Here is a 26,025-nt window from a genome sequence, read left to right as displayed (position 1 = left end):
TTAGTGCAGGAGAGTGACAGACTATTATTTCAGCTCATGGGGGCTTTTGTAAAACTGATACTTCGGTGGAGGCAAAGAGGTGGTTTTGATTAATTTTACAGTCTTCAGCTATAACTTAGGCAGATTGCTTTGGGGAGTATGAGTGAGATGCCTACTTTTCTAATGAAAATAAAAATTCTGCCATAAAATTGTCCAATATTGTGAAATTTAAGCTGCATATTTGCAGAACCTAGCACATAACAGTATGAGGAAATCAAAAGGTAGCACAATGTGAGGTTTGTCTCTGCAGTCATCAGGATTCTCCTCTGATCACAGTGACTTTGTTTTTTTTTTTGAAGATGAGAAAGCAGCCTCACTGTGGTAATGGCCCGCTCACTTAGCACCTTCCAATGCAGCCCATCTGGTCAGATGGACTTGGTCCAGTCAGCTTGTGCGATCCTTACCTTCGTCTTCCTTTGGTATGAGTAATTCCTTGGTCCCCCAGATGCTGACGCTGTGCTCAGAGACCTGGGAGGCAAATGAGGCAAAGAAAGCATTGATCTTCTGTGTCCTCAGCTGCTGTGTCCCATACACAAGTGAGCACTAACTGGGCTAATCTTAGCCATTCTTTTGCTTTGCTCTTGCTTAGCTTTGGAAGCATTTCTTGTTGTTGTTACTGGCATCCTTTCCTAGCTTCAGCTCTTCTGCTTGGGCAGCCTCTCCATATTGCTTCTGCATGACCTCTTTCAGCTTAGACCATCTTAGCACTTCAGCATTTGAGCTGAGGCAGGAGTTCCCTGTCCGTTCACCTTGGCTTTCTGCCATTCCCCTGTGACTTTCTGCATGCCATTCTTGTGCTTTGAGGAGGCTGTTCTTGGAGATCAGCTTGTTCTCCTGGGCCCCGTGGACCTTCAGGGCAGTCTCCCATGGGAACCTGGCAAAGCACATCCTTGAGCAAGCCAAAAACTGCTTTCCTTCAGTCCAGGACTGAAATTCTGCTAGTAGTCTTGCTCCCTTTGCTTACTCATGTTTCCTTCATCTCAGGACGGTATCAGGCTGCCATCAGCCTCTACCTTCCCCAACCGGTTCTTCTTTGTCCCCTAGTCAGCTTTGCTAGCTTGTTGGTAAAGCTGAGTGCTGCTGGGGTTGCCTTACTGATTGCTTGTGTTGTGGAGTTATTTCCAGCCCGCTCCAGAAATCTTTGCAGCCTGCAGCGCTCGCTGCACCTGGAACTGCACTGTTTGCTGTGAGTGGGTCAGAAATGGGATATAGTTGGCCTGGCTCCAGTTCCTCCTTATCTCATGCACCTGGCTGTACAAATGGATTTGTTTTGGCCTAGGCAAACAGGTACTCTGAGCTTGCATCCTCTCCAAGATGACGAGTGCTTCTTGGAAACAAGCACTGAGGTGTGAAACAAGGGATGTGCCCCTATGGCAGAAGCAAAAGAGAACCTAAGGGCAATAACCAGTGGCCTAGGTGTCTCCCGGCCCACCTCTGCCCTTTACAGCCTCCCAGCCAAGTGTCTGGTACTCCATCTCCTGTCATGGCATGTGCCTTCCTTCTCTGGCACAAACCCTCTTTTCTAAAGGTTTACATTCAAGCAGGCTCTCTCCCACATTGCCTCCTCTGAGGACCTACTGTCAGTCACATCTCCCCAGAATCAGCCTCGGGGTGGTGTGGGGAAGCTCTCCCCTGCTAAGTGGTATGTGAGCTTCCACCCTCAAGGTTTGGAAATTTAAGATAAATAAAAATAAAATAAAAAATTAAAATTCATTGCAGGCTTGGGATTTTTCAAGTCAAATGCTAACTTAAATATTTAAGGTAGTCACTTTGTACTTTTTTGTAGCTTGAGGCATTTGCAGAGCCTGTTCTCTATGGTGGATGTGAATTAAGGCTTCATAGTGCCCGTTTCTCTATTTCAAGCCATATGGAAGTGCAGAGCAGCGTGTCCCAAGTTTGATGGGAAGAACACTTTCCTACATACATGGTGATGAAACTTCTGCGTGAAATATTTCCTCTGGCATGAGCAAATTGTCAACCAAGAGTTCTAAGCATGTTCTGAAAAAGACATCTTTTGTGATCTTTTTTTTTTTTTTTTTTTTTTTCTCCGGAGTCCTATATATCCTCAAAATTGTGATAAACTGCTGGCTGTTGAACATGAATTGGCTGGATGGTTTAGTCACAAACCATAACTGCTATGCTGGAAGAGAGCAGATTGGAAAAATAGTTTTCTGACAGCATATCTTTTAGAGGATGGCTTGCCTTGCAGATTAAAATAAACCTGAACCCACAAGACCAGAAACATTTCATCAGCTGCCCCACTAGCAATATTTTGAAACAGGAATATTGACACAATAACATGCAGTTGGGATGCAAAATTACACACGTACTGTCAGTATTGTGATGAGCTAGTGAACTCCCAAATTTGCCAGAACTAATTTTATTTTTTTAGCTAGATGTAATGACCTTCAGTACAAATATAACCAGAGGTGATTTCTTTCATTTGCAGCTTGCTTCTGAAGCCAAGTTCAAAGTTTTTCTCTTTTCTTCCTCATCCTACAATTTCTTTCTCCCCTTTTTTTATTTAAATCTCTGATTTGCCTTTAATCTCAGCAGGGATCTTCTCCACTACTTTTATTCCACAGATCTGCATTTTTTGATTGGAAAGAATAGCTGAAAACTAGAGGAAGCAATATAATAAATAGTGACTACTGCAGTAGTTTCTACCCAGAATGCTGGAGCTGATCACCACTCAGCTAAAGCGTGGTAGCTACATATGTGCAAGCTCCTACCCCTTGAACTGCGAAGTAGTTTCCCCACCATCTTAAGCAGTGGTTTCAGGGAAGAAAAAAGGAGATAAAAGGTCTTTTATAGCCACTTTAGCACTGATTCAACAGCAGCTCATCTGATCACACCCCACCTTTCGTGGAAAGCACGCTATAAAGCCATATGACAGAAGCGTTTGTGTGGTTAGTAGCAGTAACATTGCAGCATTGCTGAAAGTGGTGCAATCAAATAGTGCTGTGCGTACACACATGCTAGTTTTATCACTCTGGGACTTCTTAAAATTTTCTTTCAATGTCAAAATCCATGCCCAGTTGGAGACCCTGTGCTTGTCTAGTGCCTGCCTTGTTTTGGTTGGTTTGCTTGATTTATGCACAATGAAGACAGCCGTTGTTAACCATGTCGAATATTGCAATGTATGTTCAGAAGTGCTGTAGAGGTAACTGTTGGATGCATCCTGTAGGCCTCGGCAAAAACCAGAGAGAAGCTGTACAAAATAAGAGGTCACTTGATGTTTATGGTGTGAACAGCTAGTTATAAAACAAAACAAAACCTTCCAAGTGTGAGGAGCTGGTTGACAGTCTCGCTGTTAGCAAGCAATTGTTGCTATGTTTTGTTTTTCCCAAGAGCTGGTTTGTGCAAAAACTGAAGATTAACACTTTGTTTTGGATGTTCCTGGGACAGTCTGCACCTTCACGTGTAGTTGGTTACTACTTAAATGCAAATTGCTGAGCTTTTGAGAATTTTCTTCCTTTAGAGAGTAAGTCACTGGAGGTTTTCTTATAAAGTCGTCTTCTCGATGCAGGGTAACTGGTAGAGCTGTCTGCACGTTGCTCTCTTTCCTTAAGAAGGGGAAAACATGGCAGCCACTGCGTTGAGATGCATGTATGTGTATGAATTGACTGTTTGTATGTAGGTGACACTGCAGGATAGTTTGTGTTAGAAATATTGCCCAACCATTGCTAATGCTTGGGAGCAGTGACTTTATGATGTCTAACAAAGCATCACTCACTGTAGAAGATTCTTTGGGAAAATTGTTTTGATCGGTAGTGTGAAAGATATTGTAATTTCACTTTCTTAAAACTCTAAAGGTGAAACGAGATTCAAAGATAATGAAAGGAAGAAATGCAGCAGTGTATGCACGTTACTTTGTAAGTTACGAAATATCTTTTTCTGAAGGCTTGCAAAGCGACCTATTACTGCAATACAAGCAGTACAAAAGAACTATGCTATTTTTTTGAAGTACCCATGTAGTGTAGATTATTTCTTACAGTCTGTAATTTTATTTGCATAAATTACATTACTGAACTGCTCTCAAAGTGTGGAACCCTGCCATCTGGTTAGCAGGAGAGTGCAATGGTCTGTCCCAACATGAGATCTGATGCTGGATAGTTAATCATGAAAAGACATGATTGTTGTGGTTTAGAGATGTCTGTGGATTTTATTTTTTTAATAGGTTATGGAGCTATCAACTGATCTGATACACACACATACCTGTATGTATCTCTACCCCCTTACTAAGGTTCTTAAATACCTTCTTTTTATAAGACTTACCAAGATGCGTAGAGTTAGTTCTGCATCTAATTGAAGGCAAGCTACCTGAACTCTAAACATCCTTGTCAGAAGCGGGCAGTTAGCTCAGGGGTGGATCGCACCCTGTAGCAGATAAACGGTTCTTTATCTATGCAAAAAGGTCAGTATCATTGGGATCAGATGTGCGATTGGATGGGCCAGCCATTTCTAGGCCTAGTTAATTACTTAGCTAGTGCCAAGGATCACTCTTCAGGGAAAGAAGGGAGGGATATGAAACACACCCTAAATTGCAGCAATTGAGCAAATTGGTTGGAAAGTAGAGAAATAAAGGCCATGCCAGTGGTAACTGAAGGAAGTAAGAATAGCAGAGTAGTCTTGTATGTCAAGTTCTTCAGTGCGGCATTGACGGAAATTCATCAAGTTTGAAAACTGAAGAACCAAAAGATAATTTAATTAGCACTCTAAGAGTTATTCTGTTAGCTGGTGTCTGGTGAACTTAAATGGTCTCTGTGAGCCTGGTGGCACTTCCCTCCGTGGGAGGTTTATTGTTTTATCAGCTCTGTCAAGGGCTGTGGAGAATTGTCTTCACCTATTGTCTTCACCTACCCTAAGGGCCCTTTCAAACCTTCAGTTGACACCTGAGCCATCAGAAAGACAAAAAGGAGCAGTACTATTGCCTTTAAGAAAACAGACCCAAATTCAGATAGCATAAATTCCTTTGTTTTGTGCTTTGTGCTACTGCCATTCTTTTGTCCGAGTTTCAGTGCTCTTGGGTTTTCAGGGATGCATAGTTATGAGGGAGCATGCACTTAAACATGATTTAGGTTATCTGGCTGTAGCTGCTGCTTCCCAGAGTGTAAAGATTTAAATGCCTGTCCTTAAAGAGCCTGTGCTTATATGAAAATAGTGGTTCCTACGACCTAAGTAGAATCTTCCCTTCCTTTTTCTCCTCCCTCCTCCCCTCCCCTGGCCCGAGACACAGAAATGCGTTTCCCTGCCGCCAAATCTCAGGGTCCACCAGGTCATCTTTTCAAGTGTTGAGCCTCCCAAGGTTAATGCAGGGCATCGTCAGCCGGAGCTGGGACAGACTGTCCGAGGCTGTTCGCAGAACATTTCCCTTCCACTTTGTGCGAGGGTGCTTTCCAAACCTGGCTCCCACAGGCAGTATTCTTAGAAGCAGCTGGCTAGCAGCACTGCTCTAATCAGAGCTCTCGTGGACTTGATGCCAAGTGGAACAGGCAAGCTACCTTGTGTCTCACAGGTCTGATGAGCATGGGGAGGGCAGCAGGTTGAAAGTGATCAAATACCACATGCCTTCTTTCTGCGTGCTACAAATTACTCTAAAAGAATACGTGAAGGTTTTTTTTTCTCCTTAAAGTTTTCAAAATTATTATTTTTTTTTAGAGACTTTCTCAGAATGGACAGGTATGTTAGCAGGTGTGTGACAAGCTGAAAGTTTCCGTAGCACCTGGGCACAGTTATTCCCATCTTTTCATCTTTCAGATGAGGAACATGATGACCATGTGCTGAAAAGTGCTGACCACTTTTGATGCACTTCAGAAACTTGGGCAAAGCATAGGAAGCTAGCCTGTTCACGAAACCTTGCTAGGGGGGAAGGTTTACAGGCAGCAACACTTATGTGTGTAACACACTTCTGTCTTAAATAGCAGCAGTTCGGTAGTGGAGTGATGCTGAACTCACTGAAATGCCTCTTTAAAAACAAGAGGAATATGACATCTTACTGTAGTTGATTTTATACTTTGAGTAACAAAACTCCATTGATGTAATTTCTATGGGTAAACACAATTCTCTTATAGCAAATAGCTCTTTCAGGAATTGTTGGTGGGGTCAATATTGACAAAGAGCTTGGAACATGCAGTAAAATAGGGTTTCAGTAGCTTTGTCAGTGGCAGTCCCTTGCCAGTAAGAGTGGCTTGCTTTGGAGGCCAGACTAACTTGCAGATAAGTACAAGCTAAATATTCATTATCAGGACCTACAGACACTGATAGAAAAAACATATTTTCCATATAAGCATGTAATTTTCCACTGTGAAGATCTCAAACCATTGCCATTTCCTAATATAAACTTCATTTATTCGGTGGTGGAAATGGAAAGGAACTGAGTGTATATATTAAAAAAGGAAGCAAAAAGACAACAGAAGGTAAACGCTTCATTTTTGTGATCGCTTTTCTAGCTACAGACAGCTCTAAGAAGTGATTGCTTTCACTGACAATCTTGTGCATTTCTTTCATTTCTATATTTCAAGACTTTATTTTAGCTGTAAACTATGTAAACTGTCTCTAACAGCCAGAGTGGTTTTAGACTCATTAAAAATAGAACAAAGCTTTTAGCATTTCCAAGCCTGTCAGTTGGATTCACTTCTTGCTAGCTGATTAAAAGACAGCAACCATGATGCACTGTATTTCTTTTACCATAATAAATGACACCCTGGTCCAAAGAGTGCTCACTGGAATATGCTATCCATTTTCTCTGTGCAGAGAACCAGGAGACAGCTAAATTATTGCAGAAGCGGTTAGTTTGTACTAAAAGAGAACTGTTCTAATGAGAGAAACTTAATTTGATGCAGCTTTGCCAAATTATAGGTGCAACGCTGTTGCAAACCCTGGATAACACGTTTTGCCAAGACCAGCCTGTAGAAGCAGAGTCTGCAAAGCCTAGCACGTATGCATGCTGCACAAGTGCCTTGCTGAAGCTGTCAGCAGTGTGTCAATAGTGTGCTAACTCCAGCCTTACTGGAGAAAAGTCTTTTATGAATAAACTGCGACTGCCAAATGCTGTTGGGAGGTTGCTAATCGTGGTCCAGCTCATGCCACAGCAGATTCTTTTTTTTCTGGGGGGCTGAAGAGCCAATTTTCCTGAAAAACAGTATCTTTTGGTGTGAAACAATACTGCTCTGGTAGCAGTTGTAGTGCAGGTAATGGCAAGACTCGTAACTGATGCTACTCCTTAAAATAAATCTGAAACACCTTCAGAAAATTACTTTCTGGCTCAGCTCTACCAGTATGTTGTATAACTGTATCAGCTCATGTATTAAAGAAAGCTTTTTTATTTTCTTATCGTAGAAGAAACGCTTCACTGATTTGGGGCATGCACACTGTGGGTTTAGGTGCTGACAGGCTCCAAAGCCCCAGGTTTTGCTGACTTGAAGGACTTTCTGGGCAGTGGGTTATTAAAACCCAGAAGGGGGTCGGGAGAGAAGTTCTTCCAAGGACAGATTGGCAAGCCTTCCTGCCTTCCCGTGTATCATGGGATGTAATATAATTCCTCTGATCACAACTTCATTTAACAAATTCCCTGCCGCTGCAGAGACACAGACCATGGACGCAGGTCTGTCTGTCTCTCGTTTTCTTTCTTTCCTGTCTAATTCCTGGTGTGCGGCGTTTCTCGTGGCTTTTGCACTTGTGTACGACAAGCTGTGAAGTCTGGTGAGGCTGTACAAACGCGCGAGCAGCGGTAGCTCTGTGCACGCTGTCAGCTTCTTGCATGCTTTCCGTGATTTGCAGCGGCTACGCGCGGAGGTGCCATGGTGTGTCAGGTGGAGCCCAGCAAGGAACGTGCCGCTAGCTTTGCTACTGGGATCATCCAAAACCAGGCTTCTGCATTGCTCGTCCTCTAGGGTTATCGCTGTCAGTCTTCAGAGAGGTTTTGTAAAGTCAGGAGAATGCCAGCAGTTAGTGGTTTTGCTACTTCAGGAGAGAGCCTGACTTCTGACAGAGCTAAGTGGCTTTATTTTAAGCCCTTGTTTGTACAAGCTCTCTTAGCAATGGGAATGTTAAAATTTTAGGTTCACAGTTACTCTGTTGGCTCACTGAGCCTTTCGCTTGGCTCTTACCTAGCCAAATGACTATAGTTAAGAGACAGGAAACCTACTTACAGCTCTTTAATTATGTAATATGTGGGTTGTCTGTGCTTTAAAGTTTTTTTTTGCCTGGTGTGCAAAGCTTTTTTATTTTTTTCTTTATTTCTGTTGCATGTTAAGCACTGACCCAGAGAAGATGTGATCAGAGCTCTAGGAAGAGACAGCAGACAATATGCTTGAGTAAACTCGAATCGCTTGCAAAGCAGTGACTTTGGACAAACCCGAGAGCAGCCTTGCTGTTCCCTCAGAGCTGTACTTGTGACAAATTTCCTCAAGCTCTGGAGTGTCAGTGGCAAGGCAGGCTGAAAATACGTTGTACCAAACAGCTATCTGCCTGGGGACTGCGCTGCTGTGTTTAGCTGTGAAGAAGCCTGGTGACTTGCAGCTTTTAAGAAAGGAGCATCATGTGCGTTACCAGCTAATCTCAGCTGTGGGGTCTGGGTTAGAGCTTTGTGGGGTTAGGACTGGCTCTGTCAGGTGGATTTTTTACTGTAATAGTGTGCATGCTTGCCTTCAGAAGGCTAAGAGTAAAACTGAGTGATAGAACAGAAACTCTGTTTGTGGCTGCAGACTGTAATTGACTCTGTACTCCCCTCTGTACATCTAATGCTTTATGTAGAGCTGCAACACCATGACATAAAAAAAGAAGCATACCTTAGAAAAAGTGCAAAGCTACTTCACTTTCACGGAAATAGTTTTATTTGGGAAGTGAAGAATTACCTGAAGCGGTCCTCAGAAGAAATGCTGCTTTATCTGTTTATTGCCTACTGAAACTACAGAAGCGTGTTATGAATGGCAATAGTGGGACAGATAAAGAAATGTTCATCTACCTTTGTGTCCTTTGGCTAAGAGGAACAAGTTGCAGATATGAAGAATGTGTGATTTCTCCAAGTCTCCCCTTCGTGCTTCTGGGCTTCCTGAGCCAGGAGCTGGGTCCGTGCTTTAGCAGCCCTTGGTAGACTCTTCTTGAGTGAATTTTAATAATTGCTTTTGCTTGAAAACTTCACAGTAGTTTCCTCTGTCTGTGCTAGCAGAAATTAATTCTGCTTTGCACAAGTTGCCTGAACAGAGTAAAGCTAAGGTGGCTCAAGTAATGACCTGGCTAATCTTCTGTTTACGCTCGGCTAGTTTCAAAACATCTACTTTGGTGTGATAAAGTCGCATCACCAGGTAGGCAGCGAGCTACTGTGGCTGTAGGAGTGCTTGTGTGCAAACTGAGCCCTATCTGTGTTGACAGTCTCTTGAACCGCGTTGGGACCCGTCAGCATGTCTGACTTGACTTTGTTGTGCTGGACGGTGTACAAACATCAGAAGTATGTCATGATCTTAATTTGTCGCTGTGGGATTGCTGGCATGGGCATGCGTGACTCTTGCTCAATTGAACCTTTTGTTCAGGGGCATGGCTGTGTGGGTTTGCAGACAGCTACAGTAAATCCAAAACCGGGGACTGTCGTCTTGGTGGTCTGGACATCCACGGTCTGGATGTAGTCCCAGGAGCTTCTGAGAAGCTGTGTTACCGCTGGTGTAGCTTTCCTTAATCTCTTGAACTTCCAGCTACTGCTTAAGTTTAAAAAAAAAAAAAAAAAAAAAAAAAAAAAGTCTTCAGGAAAGGGGGATTTCCGGACTTCTAGAGAAAGCTACTCTGTCTCAGCTAAATTCAGGTCCCTTTTTTTTTTTTTTTTTGCAAAGAAGGGGGAGAAGGGAAGTGTGGATGATACATCATTATTTGTACTTTTGGGTCTACTTCCTCCTATCTAAGACCTGTTTACCAGTAAAATTAGCCTGAATGATGAGATAACCTTTACTGGAGGAACCAGGATGAGAGGAGCAGCAATATACTGGTCAGCCAAAAAACGTCTCGTACTGATAAATGCTATCCCAAGCAAACACGGAGCTAAGCTGCAGGCAGGAATGGTATCACTCGGAGCCAAGGCAGCGATTAGAGAGCACTTATGCAGACAGCAGAGTTACTGTAGTATACAGTTGACCTGTTCTCTGATTTAAATACCAGATTTAGTGTTTTCTTTGATAACTGAAACACTTATCATGCTAGCTTAAATTGCAGCAAACATTATGTCAAAGTTGAAGGAGTGTACCTTGAAAGGCTTGGTTATAGATTGAAAAATTAATCCGGATTGTCTGGGTTACTGATACACAGAGATAATGCTCTCTATGAATGGACTTTGCCTCTTGGTATGATGCAGCCATGGAGCTTTTTGCATCAGAAAATATAGGCTTGCAAAAGGACACTGAAATCTAACCTGTAATGCCAGTGTGTTTGGCTATATAAAATGTTAACTGCTTGAAGAGACTCTATAAAAATAAACCCTGCTTCAGATCATTCTAACACTCTTGCTAGTCACTTGATTAAATCATCCTTGGTTACAGATGCTGACTGATAGGGAAAATAGTACATGCAAGCAACTTAGTGAGGGCTAATGCCTCAACAGGCTTCTAAAAATACTGTAATAGCTGGATGGTACAGTAAGCTAAGTAACGTGCTTTGATTTCATATTGAGTGTGTTTATTGGAAGAGAAGAGGGACCTGGGGATTAAACCGTGGAGAAAACACATGACTTATTGGGAGCCCTGTTTCAGCAAGGGGCACAGTGATGGGCCAAAGCAGGTGCCCACTTTGCTGAGGGCCTCAGCCCCGACCTTGTGCCTGACAATAAGGCCGAGCCGGGGCTGCACCACGGCAGCTTGGCACGGAGCAATTATATAACTTTTTTTTTTCTTTTTTCCCTTTAACCTTGTTCCTGTGTCTATCTGATTGCTGCTGCAGCTGGCGAGGCGCCATTGTTTGTCTTTGAACAACTGGCATAAATAGATTCTGGAGGGTCATGTGAAACTACCGTGAGCTCTTTAACATCGCGCCGTGCTTACCTTTCCTCGGCTGCCCACATTGCTGCAGCAGGTGTGGTTTTGTTTATGCAGGCTGGCCACTGTACTTTAGCAACGTGGCTGTGCTGGCCCTTAGCGCCCCGAGGAAACCTTTTGCTCCATGCTTGGCTTGAGTTGCAGGCAGGCTCTGCAGACATGAGCAGGGCTTTGCACCTCCTCAGACAGGCAGGGGCGTCGCATCCCAGGTTTAGCAACTGGAACTGCTGCCTCTGGAAAGGTTGCTGCAGGATATGGTGACGCTGGCTTGAGCGTTGTGAATAAGGCCTGTGCTTCTCACTTCTTGTGGTGCAGCTCTAAGGTTACACCGGAGAGGGTGTATCCTATTCGTGTGACTTATTGGCAATTGCTAGTTAAAAATCTGTTTTAACTGAAGAGTTGTAGGTTTGCATCCAGCTGTAGGTCTTCATATCTGAAATAAGGTCTTACCAGTTAACAGTTCGTGTGTGGTGCTGTGAGAAACCCCAGAGATGCATCTCAGCCACATCTCGCCTCCATTACAGTAGGAACTTCCCCTTCCCGTAGGGACTTTGATGTGTTGGGACAGCTGTAAACACATCAGGTGTGCAACAGATAGCTTACAACTGCTTTTCTTGTTCAACCTTTACTTCCCTTGGGTTGACCTGTTGCTCTTCTTAGCCATGGGACAAAACACAACTGCATCTGTGCATTAGAAATCTTTGCTTGTTTGTGGGAGGGGGAACCAAGGGTGCTCAACTGCGTCAACATCTGCGGGGTTTTAATGACCTGAAAAACATTTGAGATGTTGAGTTTCACAGGGAAAGTGCACGAAGAAAAACTGTGTTGAGAGGATGTTCTTCTTTATTCTTAGTGCCTGGGATGTCCAGCTCTCAGCCTTTGTACCAGGTGTGAAATACCTGAGGAGCAGTCAGCTTCAGCTTTGAGTTTTGACTGAAACTTTTCCTAGATAAGTTTTTCTTCCCCACTATTGACCTTGTAGCCTTTGAAAGTATTACTTTAAACTTCTGGGGGTACAGGCTCCTTTGGTATGTGATTTCTGCTTCCTGCAGTTACTGTGTCATAATGTAAGTCCCAGCTTTTTTGTCTGAAACTTAAAATTGAGATATTCTGGTCCAGGTCAGTGCTGACTGTGTGGTAGCCCAGAGAAAATGAGAGGTGTGAAAGGGAGCACTGAAGGGAGGAGGTAGCCAACACAGAGTCAGAAGGCTTAGTGGTCTCCATTGTATCTGGCATAGGTAGACAAATATGTGTATCTTATCATATTATTACCTGGACAAGCTGGAAATGTGGGCCCATGTGAACCTAAGGAGGTTCAGCAAGTCCAAGAGCAAACTTCTGCGCCTGTGTTGGGGCAATTCCAGACATGAGCACAGATGGGGAGAAGAGCTCATTGGGAGCAGCCCTGCAGAGAAGGACTTGGGGGTTCTGGTGGACAAAAAGCTCGACATGAGCCAGCAGTGAGTGCTTGCAGCCCAAAAGGCCAACTGTGTCCTGGGCTACATCAACAGAAGGATGGCCAGCAGGGCGGGTGAGGTGGTTGTCCCCTTCTCCTCTGCCCTTGTGAGGCCCCAACTGGACTGCTGCATATAGGTCTGGGGCTCCCAGCACAAGAAAGATGTGGGGCTGTTAGAGTGGGTCCAGAGGAGGGCCATGTGGATGATCAGAGGGCTGGAGCACCTCTCATGCGAAGAAAAGCTGAGAGCTGGGGATGTTCAGCCTGGAGAAGAGAAGGATAAAGAGTAACCTTATTGCAGCTTTTCAGTACTTAAAGGGGGCTTATAAAAAAGATACAGAACAACTTTTTGCTCAGGCATATAAAGATGTGACAAGGAGTAATGGATTTAAACTAAAAGAAGGTAGATTTAGATTAAATACAAGGTAAAAGTTCTTTACTCTGAGGGTGGTGAGGCACTGGCACAGTTTGCCCAGAGAAGCTGTGAATGCCCCATCCCTGGAGGTGCTCAAGGCCAGGCTGGATGGGGCTTTGGGTCTGGTGGGAGATGTCCCTGCCCATGGCAAAGGGTTGAAACTGGGTGGTCTGTTAGGTTGCTTCCTATCCAAGCTGTTCTATGATATATTTATTTGTAAAAACCTCTCTTAGTCATGCCACCATTGGCAGTTCTTGTCTTAGGAGTGCCTGGGGGCTCCTGAACTGGTACGATTTTAAGCATTAGCTTATATTCCGTAAGCTGGTAAAGTTGTGCTTCACTCACAGTTGCACGTAGTTGAAGTCCTGTTTGCTGAGTCCACATCATTGGTCTGCCATAATTGTCATTTGCCGTGAAGGTGGTTCCTTTGCTTTGACAGACATGCTATTATGTATTTACATGCTATTCATGTATTTATTTCACACTTTGGGAACAGTAGGAAAGTGTATGAAGTCATGTATATCACTGTAGCATAGTCTGTTATGCAGCCAACTTCATGTGCTTGCTTCTGTTTGTCCATACCTGCCCTTAATTGGTATATGCAGAGGTATACCAACTTTGTAAGCTTGTGTACTAGCTCTAAATTTCCTTCTCATATTCATATTTCTGAAACTTGGTGTGACTTATCTTGCTTTTCTTATTTACTTTTTTTTTTTTGTTTATATTTCAGTTTTCTTGCTTTCTCCTAGCCTTCTCTTCTGGCAAGATCTGTGAGAAACCATGGTATTTTAGACTTAGCCAAATTCAGTGTGTGTTAAAACTTCTTGAAACCTGATCTTGTGAGAGTTCTAGTATGAAAAAAATTCAGGTTGGCATCCAGAACCATGGATGTTTAGATAAACTGAACTTCTGGTTCCTCTTGAGGTTTGGTAGTTCACTACTGAATCCGTTTCAGTCCAGTTAATTAGTTACAAACCCCTAAGCCACAGCCTTGGAATTAAAGAAAACAAAGCCCCAAGCTTCCACATAATTTGATTCAAGAAGAAACTTTTGTTGAACTAGGAAATGCATTTATATTACTATTTCCCAGTTTGAAACGTAAAATTGATATCCATCCAGATCAGCCAGCAACATAGTCATTTATTCTGGATTCACGCTGCCTGTATTAATGTGGCAGTCTAGTGTCCCCCGATACGCACAAATCTTATTTTTTTCCTTCCCATTCTCCAACATTGGTTTCTCCTTTTAGAGGTATGGCAGAGATTTTTCTCCTGTCAATGTTTTTGGTTCTGCACAACGTAGCTTACAGGGAGTACAGAGTGCCTGTTTTTGACGAGATTTTTCTGCTCTTCTCTTCTCAGGACAATGTAGATCAGACTTCTGCTCATGGTCGGCGGGATCTGGTGGAACCAGGTTTCCAAGAACCATCTAATCGCATCTCCCTAAATCACCAAGGTAAGAAACAGTGGGTACAAATCCAGTCTCCTTGGGGGAAAGCCAGAGTGCTGTGGATGCAGAGGTAGTTTTTCCTCCATGTTGCAGTTTGTCCTTGTTAAAAAAAATTACTAGACCAAAAGTTCTGGATTGTTGGAGTAGGAGAGCTGAAGATGTAGTTGTTTGGTGTTTTTTTTTTGTTGTTTTTGTTTTTTTTTTGTCACAACTATCCTGTGAGCTGTGGATGAAGATGGCTAAGAACCTGTGGTGAACCTGAAGTCTTGTAGCCCAAATTAGGACTGTCAGCCTGGGCAGAAGGAATATCCTCCTCTTTTTAGGGGAGGAAGAGTGGAGTCCTGAAATTTAGTTCAACATTTGCAATGTTAACATTACACTTTAAAAACTTTAACCAGGTGTAAAAATGGTTCAGGGCTCTGGCTCAACTCTTCACTTCTGCAACAAAAGAATGTTTACTTGCTTTGCATGATGGAAATCACCTCATGCAGGGGCAAGGCAGTCTTGAACTAGATGTTGTAAAGCTGATGCCTTGAGATGTGCAAATGCTGGGGCAGATTTACATGGGTGACTCCTGAAGCTTTCTTTGAATGTCCCCCATTCATCAGGGAACACATTCGCTGTGGTTTAAGTTCATTGGATGAAGTGACAGTAGTTGTGGCTGCTGCTTATGCAGTCTGAATAGATATTGAAAAGATAGGGAGTATTGCATTTTGATGGCTGAGTGGTAACTTTGCAGCCTAACATCTACCTAACAGGTCAATACTTCATTTTCAAGTCCTTCTTCTCCCCTAGCAATGTTACAGCACTGAAAGAATCCATATGGGGTCACCTGGTGTGTGGCTCTGCCTCAGCTACATTGAGGCGGCGGATGTGTCTAGGCAAAATGGTCCAAACTAATTTTCAAAGCAGGTATCTTTACAGAGAATGCTTTTTGTAGGGGTATTGTCAGTTAAAGGCCTGTTTCTACAGTAGGACTCAATCAATGTTTTTCCCTGTAGTTTCTGAAGTAGAGTTCACCTTTGCAGCCACAGGCTGTGTTGATATTTTTGTTAGCCGACTGACAGCAATCAAATCCAGTATTTCTCAAATCTTACTGATTTTATTGCTGAAGTAGGTATCTAGTACATTTTTAATCTTCCCTGCCCCTGTGACTATAAAATGCTGTTATGTAAGTGGCACAGGCTAAGAAAAGAAATCTGCACGTCCAGTGGTGGCCTCTAATGCTGCGTTTGGCTGTAGCGCTTCATCTTTTCCCAGTGCTGAAGGGAAACAAAGTTTTTTACAGCAATGATAGCTATTCTTTCAATATCTTTTTGAAAATGGAAGTGTAATGTTATGGCATGTCCCATTTGTTTGTTCAGTCCAAGTACAAGCTTCTACCTTGTTTTACAGTCTATGAAATACATGTTCTCGTCCAATAACTTGGGAGTACAGCTATTTTAACAGCTGCCCCATAGTCCAGTAACCCATTAATGAATAGTACATAGGAAAATGTAACGTGAAGAACTTCAGAGGGATTTGTGACATGGTGTGAACTAGTTCCAATGCAGCGATATTAGACTAGATTATTAAAGTGGGGTTTTATGTTCTGTGGCAGTTTGTTTTTTTTGTTGTTGTTGTTGTTTTTTTAATTCCTACAATAAATTGTGTTATCCGTTAATTTCTGTTAAAACGTTGCTGACGCTGGTTTAGATGAAAAACCGAAGAGTAAAGCTGTATCCAAAAGTAACTTGCAGCATTTTGATAAGTTTATCTATGCTTTATGGTACATGTGGATTACGCTGATGATAAAGATATTTGCAACAGACTGTGGCCAGTTTTGCTTCCAGTTATATACAATATTACTTGCTGAGCTCAGCTTATACTGACTAGCGGATCTAAAGCTTTTATTCCTGCATTTCGCAACAGTTTTAAGGAAAGCCAATAGGCCTGCAACAAAGCAGGTTTAATGCATATTTAACTTCAGCAGAAATTCTGGAATGTTTACAACTGACTAAAATATCTGATGTGTTAAGTACTCCTGCCCCCCCCCCCCCCCCCCCCCAGCCTTTTTCCCTTTGGTGTGTTGTGTCTGAACTACTGCAGCTGAACTTTGAGCAACCATACTTGTTATGTTTTTTTGTGTGTGTGTTTTTTTTTTGTGTGTATACACTTCCAATTCATACCTGACCACCTTGCTCAGTGAGCACAGCAGATTTGCCAGTTTCTGTTGAACATTAACCTACAGCTCTTTGCTTTTCTCTCGGAAAACTTTGGTACAAGCACTTACAATTCTGAACCAGACCCTGCTTTCCACGGCCTGCAAAAATGGTGATTAGCTTCCTTTGAGGTATCTCAATCTCTTCAACACAAACTGGAAAAAGAGCATGCAAGTGGAGACTGAGATATCCCTGCCAACTGTCCCCATGTGAATAAGCTCTTTCTTGAGAAGGGTATTTCAAGTACACGTTTCCTGCTGAATCACTCTTTTACACAAGCAGTTGCTGTATAACTATTCAGCTTTTTATTTTAAAAGAATATCTTGTAATGATTTGGGAGCAGAGAATACTACTTGTAAAGCAAGGAGTCTTAAAATATGCAGGTTTCATATAAAACAAATGTAGGAGACGTTGAGTGCAGATGGAATAGTATTTTTTCCTATGAATAGGTTAATAACTGCTTTTGTGTAGATATGCTAATAACACACGTTAACAATAAGTATTTATATATATATAAGCCATTATTTAGTATTCACTTACAAGTCATTTTGCCAGCTGGATAAGTTTCATAAAAGTACTAAACCTGAGAAGAACAGGAACTAGGATTTCTTACCTATATTCTCCAAATCTACTTCATAAATGAAATGCAAGGGAAAAGAAAGAAAACTTCATCCGGTAGAACAGTGCTAATACTCAGTGAAGTAAAGAAGCAGGTGTGCTTCAGCTACCTATTGAAAGTCCTGTTTGTCTACCACAAAGTACAAAAGCCAGGATTTTGGCAGTTAATAGACAGCAAGTCAAGTACTTCTTGAGCAGTCACTCCAGATGCTGTAGTAAAGCCTAGAGCATGGAGACGAAACATGTCTAAACTATGGGGCACATCCTAAAGAATTAGGGAAAGAGGTGAGGAAATGATCAAAGCAATTATTTACCATCTTTCAAAACACAATGAGAAAGAGGAAGTAAAAGCATGCTTAGAGGCGCAGCTCTTGTGTGTTTGGTGTTATTTTTTTTTTTCTTCCCCCAGCAGGAGTGTGGAGATGAAGCCTAGTCAGCCACGTATCAGTTCTGTAAAATGTGCAGTACTCACAAATGTTTTGTATTTTACAGTGGCGGGGTTCCTTGCAGCATTTGTATGCTGTCCAATAGGGAGGGCAATGATCTGGGGACTGTAATGATGATTTCAGTCCAAATGCTTGCATTCACACTGAGATACTGCTTTGAGGTCTTTATTAGAGGCGATCAGCTCCAGCACTCATTTCTTCTGCCCCTGCACACCCAAGGGGTGCTGCCGGTTCTCCTCTCTGCCTAAGCACCTCTATAGTTCAGCCTCCGCTCCCCTTGGTTGAGTGCACCACTGTGGGGTACCACAGGAGTTGATCTTCAATGTGTCTTGTTAGCAAGATAAGGTTGCTTCACCGATTTCCCTACGCTACCTAGGAGTAGCCTTGCTGTATGAAATATGATAGCAAAATACAGCATGCTACAGAAAACTAGATAAGCAACTGGATTTATTTATTCTCAGACTTCATGGGGGCTTAACCTGCAGGCTGTGCTGCTGCCATTTCTCTTCTCGCTCTGTGCTTCTGGGCTTTTCTTCCTTGAGCTCATTCTCATTTGTTTCTCTAACAAGCAGTAAATAATGCCAACTTCAGTCCCAGCTTATGGGCAGTACTTTTTATTAATACTTGACATGCTTTTTAGAGGTAGTGTAGCTACTTATTCAAACTTTGGAAGTCAGGCATAAATAAGATGCATTCTGTCACCTTAACTTTTAATGGAAGTATTCGACATGCAGTTCTGGCACTTTCTTTATGTGTTTACTTGTAGAGATGATTGTTGGTGTCTGTACAAATGTGTTTTGTTGTGGGTCTGTAATGAAAGATTCATCTCCCTTTTATATCTGCATTCGTGCTTTCAGTAGCTGTCTCAGCTATTGTTGGGCTCGATGCTTTTTGTTCCAGGAGTTCCCAGAGGGAGCTGAGCTGAACACTGCTGTACCTCTGGCTCCACAGCCAGATGGCTTCAGCAGCAGAAAGAAAACAGTGAGATGAGTTGTTATAGCCAACAGCAGTCCTTTGTCAACAGCCAGCTCATCCTTTGGTCTTTTTTGGCTGGTCCTGGTAGGAAATCTTGCCTACAGTGAGATGGTGAAGATGCTGTGGTTGTAGATCAGTTGGCTTTAGGCTTCCTTGGTGTTATGCCTGTACAGACCATTTGTTCCCACTGAGCAGTGCTGTCTGCTCTTGAGGCAGATGCTCTCCTCTCCCTCGCTGGCTTGGAACTGAGAGGTAACTTCTACGGAGGTGATAGAAGTCTGATGGTGGGATGTGCCTTTGTAGCACACTGCTTGGGTCCAGAAAATACAAGGCTATGTGAATGCACAAGAAATTTTGAGTGAGTATGGGCTTAAATGAGGTAGTACAATGACTAAGGTTTAACCCAGGGAAATAACATTCTGTAGCCCTTTTTCTCCAGCAGTACTATTGTTACTTGCTTTAAATGTCTTGCCTTTTGCATCTGCCTGATGATAGGCACGTGAGGTTGAGGCAGTTTTGTTGTTAGCTTTTTAACTAAAGAATGTGTTTAGTAACCACTGGTGCTACCTCTGGTATGCTTCAGTCATGGGATCCCAGTGGGATGAATCAGTTATTTGGTGTATCAGGACTAACCCATGTTTTTGCAGAATCCAGCTGGTACTGAATGGAAAATGTAGAATGAAATACAGATAGTTTTGTTTGTATTGCAAAGACAATACCGAAAGCTGCCAGACATTCATGAATTCTCATGTATTGTATAAATGTTTTCGTCATTGTCCAGCCTTAGAAAAAAACACCATTACTGCCAAAAAGATTTACACTAACTACCATTACACACAGAACTGAGCCCGCACTTCCTGCCTAGCTCATTACAGTACCTTTGTCTTATTTTAGAGAAGGCTTCTATTGTATTTTGTGATGAATCTTGTTAGCACAGTTTCTAGGAGGGCGCCCAGAATAGCTGTGGAGAAGTTTAACTTTCCTAATTATATTAGTTCCCAAACCCTTGGGCTGACAGAACTCTGAAAAAAATGGAAAAGATGAAAAGAAGACAAAGGAGGTTGTTTTTTAGTACAGATAGCTTGACGCAGAACTCTGAAGTTACAGAAAGACAAATTTGACCAGCTGATTGAGTACAGCAGGAAAACTCTGTATATACAAGAGCTGCTAATGATGATTGAGTGAAATCAGTGAAATGAGAAGAAACAGGCCAAGTACAGTTTAAAATGCTTGCATGTTCATAGAAACGTACTTTCAGATGACTGATGGATTTTCTTTTATGTTTCATTAACTAGGGATTAACTGTTGCTTTCTTAGCTGTAAAAGAAGGGAGAAAGACTTCACATTAACCTGGAAGAGTTTTAATATCAAGTTTGCAAATCTTTTGTTTTGGATATATTTAAAATTGAGAGTATTCCCTGAAGCCACCTGATGAGAGTGTTTTTAAAAACAAACAAAAACCGAAAAAAAAAACCAACCTCAAATCTCACAGTTGGCAGACATAGGATTTTAAACATGTTTTATAATTTATCATGGTTCTATGTTTTCTATTTACATGACCATCAAGGTAAATTCATAAGCTTTAAGCCTATTTTCTATTATGATTTATGAAAAATTATAAAGTTATTACTACATTTGCAATTAAATTCTTGACATGTTGGAGGAGAGGGAGTCTCTAGGCTTGTAGTGGTTGCACTGGGGGAGCAGGTGGAGCTGGGCTGAGGCTGAGGAGTTGCGTTCCTTACCTCAGATAATCCATGACACTATCCCAGGCCCTAGGGGAATGAAGCTGCATGGATTTTATGGCTGAGAAGGTGTTTTTTTCATCCTGAAGATAGAGGGATGGTGTTCCTACACTTTCTCTTTCAAGATTTCTGTCTCCAGTTATCCCTGGGGGGGATTCACAAGGTGTGAACTTAGGAGTGATTAGAAGCTCATTTCTTGTTACTCTTGCTCAATTCCTGCCTGAGGCTTTGGGAGGGGAGGATGTAAATTTGGCATCTGGATACTGTGATTCTGGTGCTCCTGTCTAGATGTTTCTCAGTGTGAGAGGGTGCTTACTTCCCTTACCCCTTGTGTGGATGTATTTGAGAACATGTTAGCTTGACACTTGTACAAGCCTAAAGTATGCTAGTGATGACTAAGATCACTGCAAATGCTGTAATTTGTTTAATAGCGTCTCCCTCTAAAATAAAATTTCCTTTTTCATTCTCTTTTGTCCTTAATTAAGGGATGTGCATTTCCTGCTACCACTGAAGTGGAGCTAAGGCCACCTGCCAGAGCAGTCATAATTTTGCATCCCTCAGCCAGGTTACAGCTAAGTAACACAAGGGATGGTACATGGACATGCTCTTTTTGTGTGTGGGGGGGTGCACTCTGGGGCATCTTGTGGAGAAATTTCCTTGTGTGCTGCAGCTATTGCAGGACTGATGACTGCCTGTTTTTGGGGGGTGGTCAGGGAGGGCTTGGGGCACCGCTAAGTGCATGGGTGTGCCGGCCTCTTCTGTCTGCAGAAGGCAAATGTTCAAGTAAGGCACTTGTTTGCTGTCAGCACATTTCCCGTGAGGTACATCAGCTGAGAGCAGCGAGTGGTGCCGTCACCCTCACGGATGGTTCCTGTGCCCATGCTGCTCCTCCAGTAGTGTTACGGTGGCTGGCTGCTGGCTTGTCTTCCTGTAGGCCTCGCTGTGCACTCGGGTTAGCAGGAGAACAACTACACAGCACCTTGCATAAGCTGTGAGGTGCCCTGAGAAAAGCAATTGGGAAGTCCTTCCTGGAGAGGACTCTTTGTTCGGGCTTCTCGTTTCCCTCTTCAGGCTCCCAAGCAGTGATGACTGACAGGAACTCTTCCTTCCATCTTGTCTTAAGAAATCGCTTTTGCCCCAGTGTAGGCTGATAGTCAAACCTGAGCAAGGTTAAATTGAGATGCTTTATTGTCAGCGTTGAATATTGACCAAGGATTTGTTCTTGTGGGTCATTAAAGCATGAGCCTTAGAAACCAGCAGTCCACCTCAGTGATGGACAGGAAGCCAGTACCCGTATGTAGCGTGTGATCTCCAGAGTCCTGTGCTTCTGATGGAAATGGTGTGCTTGGGGAAACCTAGATGCTAGATGGAAACCAGGATCTCACAGTCTACTTATGGTGAGGTGCTTCTCCCAGGTACCTGGCTCAGCTCATTTCTTATGCTCTTACCTCATTTTTTCTTAAATTTGCTTTTATTTATTTATTTATTCTATGTGAGTAAATGAGCTCCAAATCCTAGTGTGTGCTCTCTCCTGTGTAAATCTATTCATGCAGCAACTTACATCATCCCCATCCTTTCTGTAAGCAAATTAGTAAAGCAGCTGAGTACAATAGATTTCAATATTTTTTTATTGTCTTACATGCTGATTTATTTACTGTCCAACAGGTAGGGGGAGACTTGTGGTCTCAGGTTGTCCTCTACTTCCTAGGTGGCTTATTTGTTCAATTTGAGTTAATGGTCCATAATTGAGCTGAGTGATCTGAAATGTCCTCTTCTAATTTAATCACTGTAAGTTAACTGTAAAACCTTGAGATGAGCTCATATGTTTTCTGGAATAATTTTATTGCCTTTAGTTATGTTTTATTTGTTTTCTTTTGTAATCTGACTAAATTTGTACTGTCAAGATGCTAAGGGGAATGGAAGGATGGAAAGCAATACTACCAGTGAAAAGGCTGCTCTTGTGATAGATTCCGGATGAATTAGCATGGCTGAGCTGAATTCTTGTCTGTGCTATTCTCCCATCTTCCTGCACGACCTTGGGTTCTGGTTAGTTTTCCCTGTTAGGGCTGTGTGTTTTAAGTGTATTTTGCTTTATGTAAGAACTTTTTGAACCTTTCAGTGAAGGTGTCATAGCCAAATGTCAAAACATGTCTGTGGACACTTAAATTGTCTCAGTATAATGAGCTTTCCAGCTAGGAAGGTTGATTTATTATGTAGCCTACTTTTTAATCATGCCATAACAAAGGCAGTTGTTCAGTAAAGTGTCTTTCTAGCATCATAATATTGACTTCAAATTCTGACACTTTAACCAAAATCAAATCCTAAATTGCAAAGGTGATTTGACATGTAAAGAGGGAGGGTATATTTAAGGATGGAAACAATCTTTGTCACTGTAGTTCTGCTGTCTGTTATGATATAGTGTTTAAATATATATATAGTAAAGCATAAGTACCTCTGATTTTGAAATAAAAGTGCTATGTCACAATGCAAGGTCAGCTTTAATGGAGAAAGAACTGTTGTTCAATACTTGATTATGTGAAAAGCTCTTAGATGCTAATCTGATTTCATGACTGTTGTGTTCAAGTCTGAAATAAAGATATTCCGCTTATTTCAACTGTTAAGCGCATCAGCTCTAAGTAAATGGGAATTTGATTGCAATTTATCTGCATTACATGTGATGTTTGAAATTCCTGTGACCAAAGAGGGAAGTATTTTTTTGTAAATTTCTGTCTGCTTTGGTGAAATCAGGAAATTGGTATTGAGAGCACAGTGTTTCTGTGCTATCATAAGGCAACGGGAAAACAGCCCTCCCCCTGCCCCAAATACCCAGTCCTATGAAAGTTATTTTTAAGAACATCATAACAGCGGTGTGGCAAAGTAGAATAAGTTGTTGTGCCAGAAACTACTCCCTGAATTCTTGAAACCGACTAGACTAGAGCTTGGCAAGAAACCTTTTAACAGCCTTAGTTCACCAGTACACTTAGCAATTTTGGGACTAGACATCATTTTTTCCCAGAATACAATCCATTTAACTTCAGATAAAGACCTGAGTTACTCCTACCCCCATTTAAAGCATACTGAACTGATTTGTGTTCTGTCTCTGATCAGCCACGTACCTTTGATCTCACTTGTGATGGCAGATAATTTCTAATCGCTGACACAATGCAGCCCTCTTGTCTGCAAACAATTCTGGGAGACGTGCATTCAATTTTTAGGTTTTTATTTTCCCTGACCTTTAAGGTTATATTTTTGGTCTCTATCAAAGTGGTGAGAGGGTGGAGAACAGGCAGTGCAGCTCTTTATTTCCTTCCATTGTTTGTCCTGATGATAAAGTGTCCTAACATTTGGTTTCTGTCTCTTCTTTCCAATGCCTCAGGTGGAACAAAATGTGCTAATTTACCTTTTAGTTTCATCCTCTACACAAAGCTTTTATCGTCTTACAAATGAATACAGAAATTTAACTTTGCTCCCTTTAAAAGAAATAAATAAAACCAAGCGCTGTTTAAATCTGTAGCATTTCCTGGGGTAAGAAACAGAATGAGATAGAGGTAAGACTTGTTCTCAAGTGTGAAATGGGGCGTATCTGAGATGCGGCAGTTCTCTTGGCAAAAGTTTTGTGGCTTTAGCATTCCTTATGATTCAACAACTTGCTGGACTTCCTTTTCACTTGTTTGCAGGTCTAAATTAGAGGAGAAATTCTGAATGCTAAACAAAAGTTAGCACGGTACTTAAAAATCAAATGGGTTTTAAAAGTTGGCTGGTACAACTATGGCAAATTTAGGTTAAATAGTCTGGACAATAATAGAATGAGTTTTAAGATTTTAGTATCCTTTTGTGCATAGCAGGGCAAATCACATCATCAGGTAAAGATGGAACACATAATTGAGAGGAAAATGCCCAATTCAAGTTAAAGCTTTAAACAGCACCTTTCTTAAAAATGCCTTTCCTAATCTGTTTATAAAAGTCACTGGTTCTGCCAGATGACTGGGAAGCTAGGACTGCAGATTTCAAGATTTTTCCAGCATAGGAACGTATTGAGTCAAACAAGTTTCACTGGAATGTGTTCATGGTCTGTATCAGCAAGTGTAGCTCAACTCGGTCATGTCAAGAGGAGTATATACTGCGATCTACTCAAGGAAATGGATGTCACTAAAAATACCTGGTTTTTTGTTGTTGGGTGAAAGTAGTCTTTCTTAATGGCAAAGCTGTTGTTTATTTAAATATCAAAATGATTTTCTGAGTTTTTTTAAAAAAGATTCAAAGTTGATGACTGAAGTCAGGCTTAGCATAAAATGGCACAGTTTCTGATGACGGCAGCATGCTGGTTCTTCTTGTAAGACCTACATCTATACAGTGTACTTGTATGTGTCCACCACAAGTCCTCATTGGAAAAGGGCAGTTTGAAAGCAACAAGTGACCTCAAAACGGCTCCTTACTTTATCAAACATTGGGGTCTATGTGGGGTGAAGATTTCTTTGTCAGTCCTCTTGGAAGTTGCATGCAGTAACAAGCCTCCCAAGTCTGCACTGCAGGGTGGTAGAGAGATTCTTATGCTCATATGCAAACTAGCTAGATTGCCTACTATAGCAATTAATTATGGCTGCAGCAGAACTAATTTGCATGTGTTGCTAGTAATCTATACCTCAGGCAGCTATAAGCTGTTCAGAATAATTGGACCTGACCTGAGGTTTTAATGAAATTGGACCACAGGAATCATTGCAGGACATTGCTCAGCGTCCATTTCTTCACCTGAGCTCAATGAAGCATCGATGGGCTCTCCACTCGCACTATCCCCCCTAGCAGGCATTATGAATTATGAAATACTTGCTGGGGTTGGCCACTGGGCATGTGCAGAGCTGGGCAAGGAGTTAGTGCTTGTTCAACAAATTACTTCTTACATGGGATGAAACAAATCACTGCTGGTTGTCTACCCAAGTTTTCCCCATCAGCAAAATGAGGATATTGCTATTGCAAAACTCGTGTCAAGTATGTGGTTGAGATCTGCTTTGTGGGGTGCATGCTGTTTTCACAGATGAAGTCCTGTTTTGTTCATGGTATTAAGTGGGGAGCCAGGCCTGGAGATATGTAATCAAGACTGAAGTGTTTCCACTGTAACTTTTCTTAGTAATATATACCCTTCTGTGGAAAACCTCGGCACCTCAAAGGCTATTTCAAAGATCAGTGATTTTGTTTTGAGGCTTGGATATCATATGAAGTGTGATGTAAAAGTCTGCGGGCAAATACAGAGGCAGTTTCTTCTTGTCCTTAATGGCGTAGTGGATGGGGCTTCACTCTCTGGTGAGGAAGGAAGCAAGTTGCCTCATTCCCAGTGCATTATCTTGTTTCTGTAATGAATAAGGTAAGGGTCCAGGAAGAAAAAATTAACACATGCTCATACATGAGATTGTATCCTAAGATATAGAGGAAAATGTAGACAGTTACTTTGACATGATGGGTAGCTTTCCTGTAGAGGGACTTGTTGGTATGCAGTATATGATCTAGAAGTGGTAAAAGATAATGCAGCTTTTAAGTGCTGTAGATGTGTTATTTAAGAAGGATTGAAGGTACCTAATTCTGAACTCACTGTAGGGACGTGACCAGTGAATTAAGCTGAAAAGGGTACTTGAAGTTCCCTCTGTGTGTGTGTGTGAAATCAAAGTTGG

At 42.0% G+C, this 26,025-nt stretch overlaps 1 protein-coding gene across 6 annotated transcripts in view; it reads left to right on the top strand.

Moving 5' to 3' along the window:
* GRB10 (growth factor receptor bound protein 10) overlaps positions 1–26,025 on the top strand; it is a 149,848-nt gene that overhangs the window by 47,412 nt on the left and 76,411 nt on the right. For all 6 annotated transcript variants that reach the window (XM_084282541.1, XM_084282536.1, XM_084282539.1 and 3 more), the window contains one exon: positions 14,290–14,383. In XM_084282541.1, the coding sequence (XP_084138667.1) occupies positions 14,290–14,383 (94 nt within the window). The remainder of the gene's footprint in view (positions 1–14,289; positions 14,384–26,025) is intronic.

The sequence above is a fragment of the Netta rufina genome, assembly GCF_964035555.1.
Source record: "Netta rufina genome assembly, chromosome: 2".
In the NCBI taxonomy this organism is placed as follows: domain Eukaryota; kingdom Metazoa; phylum Chordata; class Aves; order Anseriformes; family Anatidae; genus Netta; species Netta rufina.
This window is presented reverse-complemented; position numbering and strand designations above follow the sequence as displayed.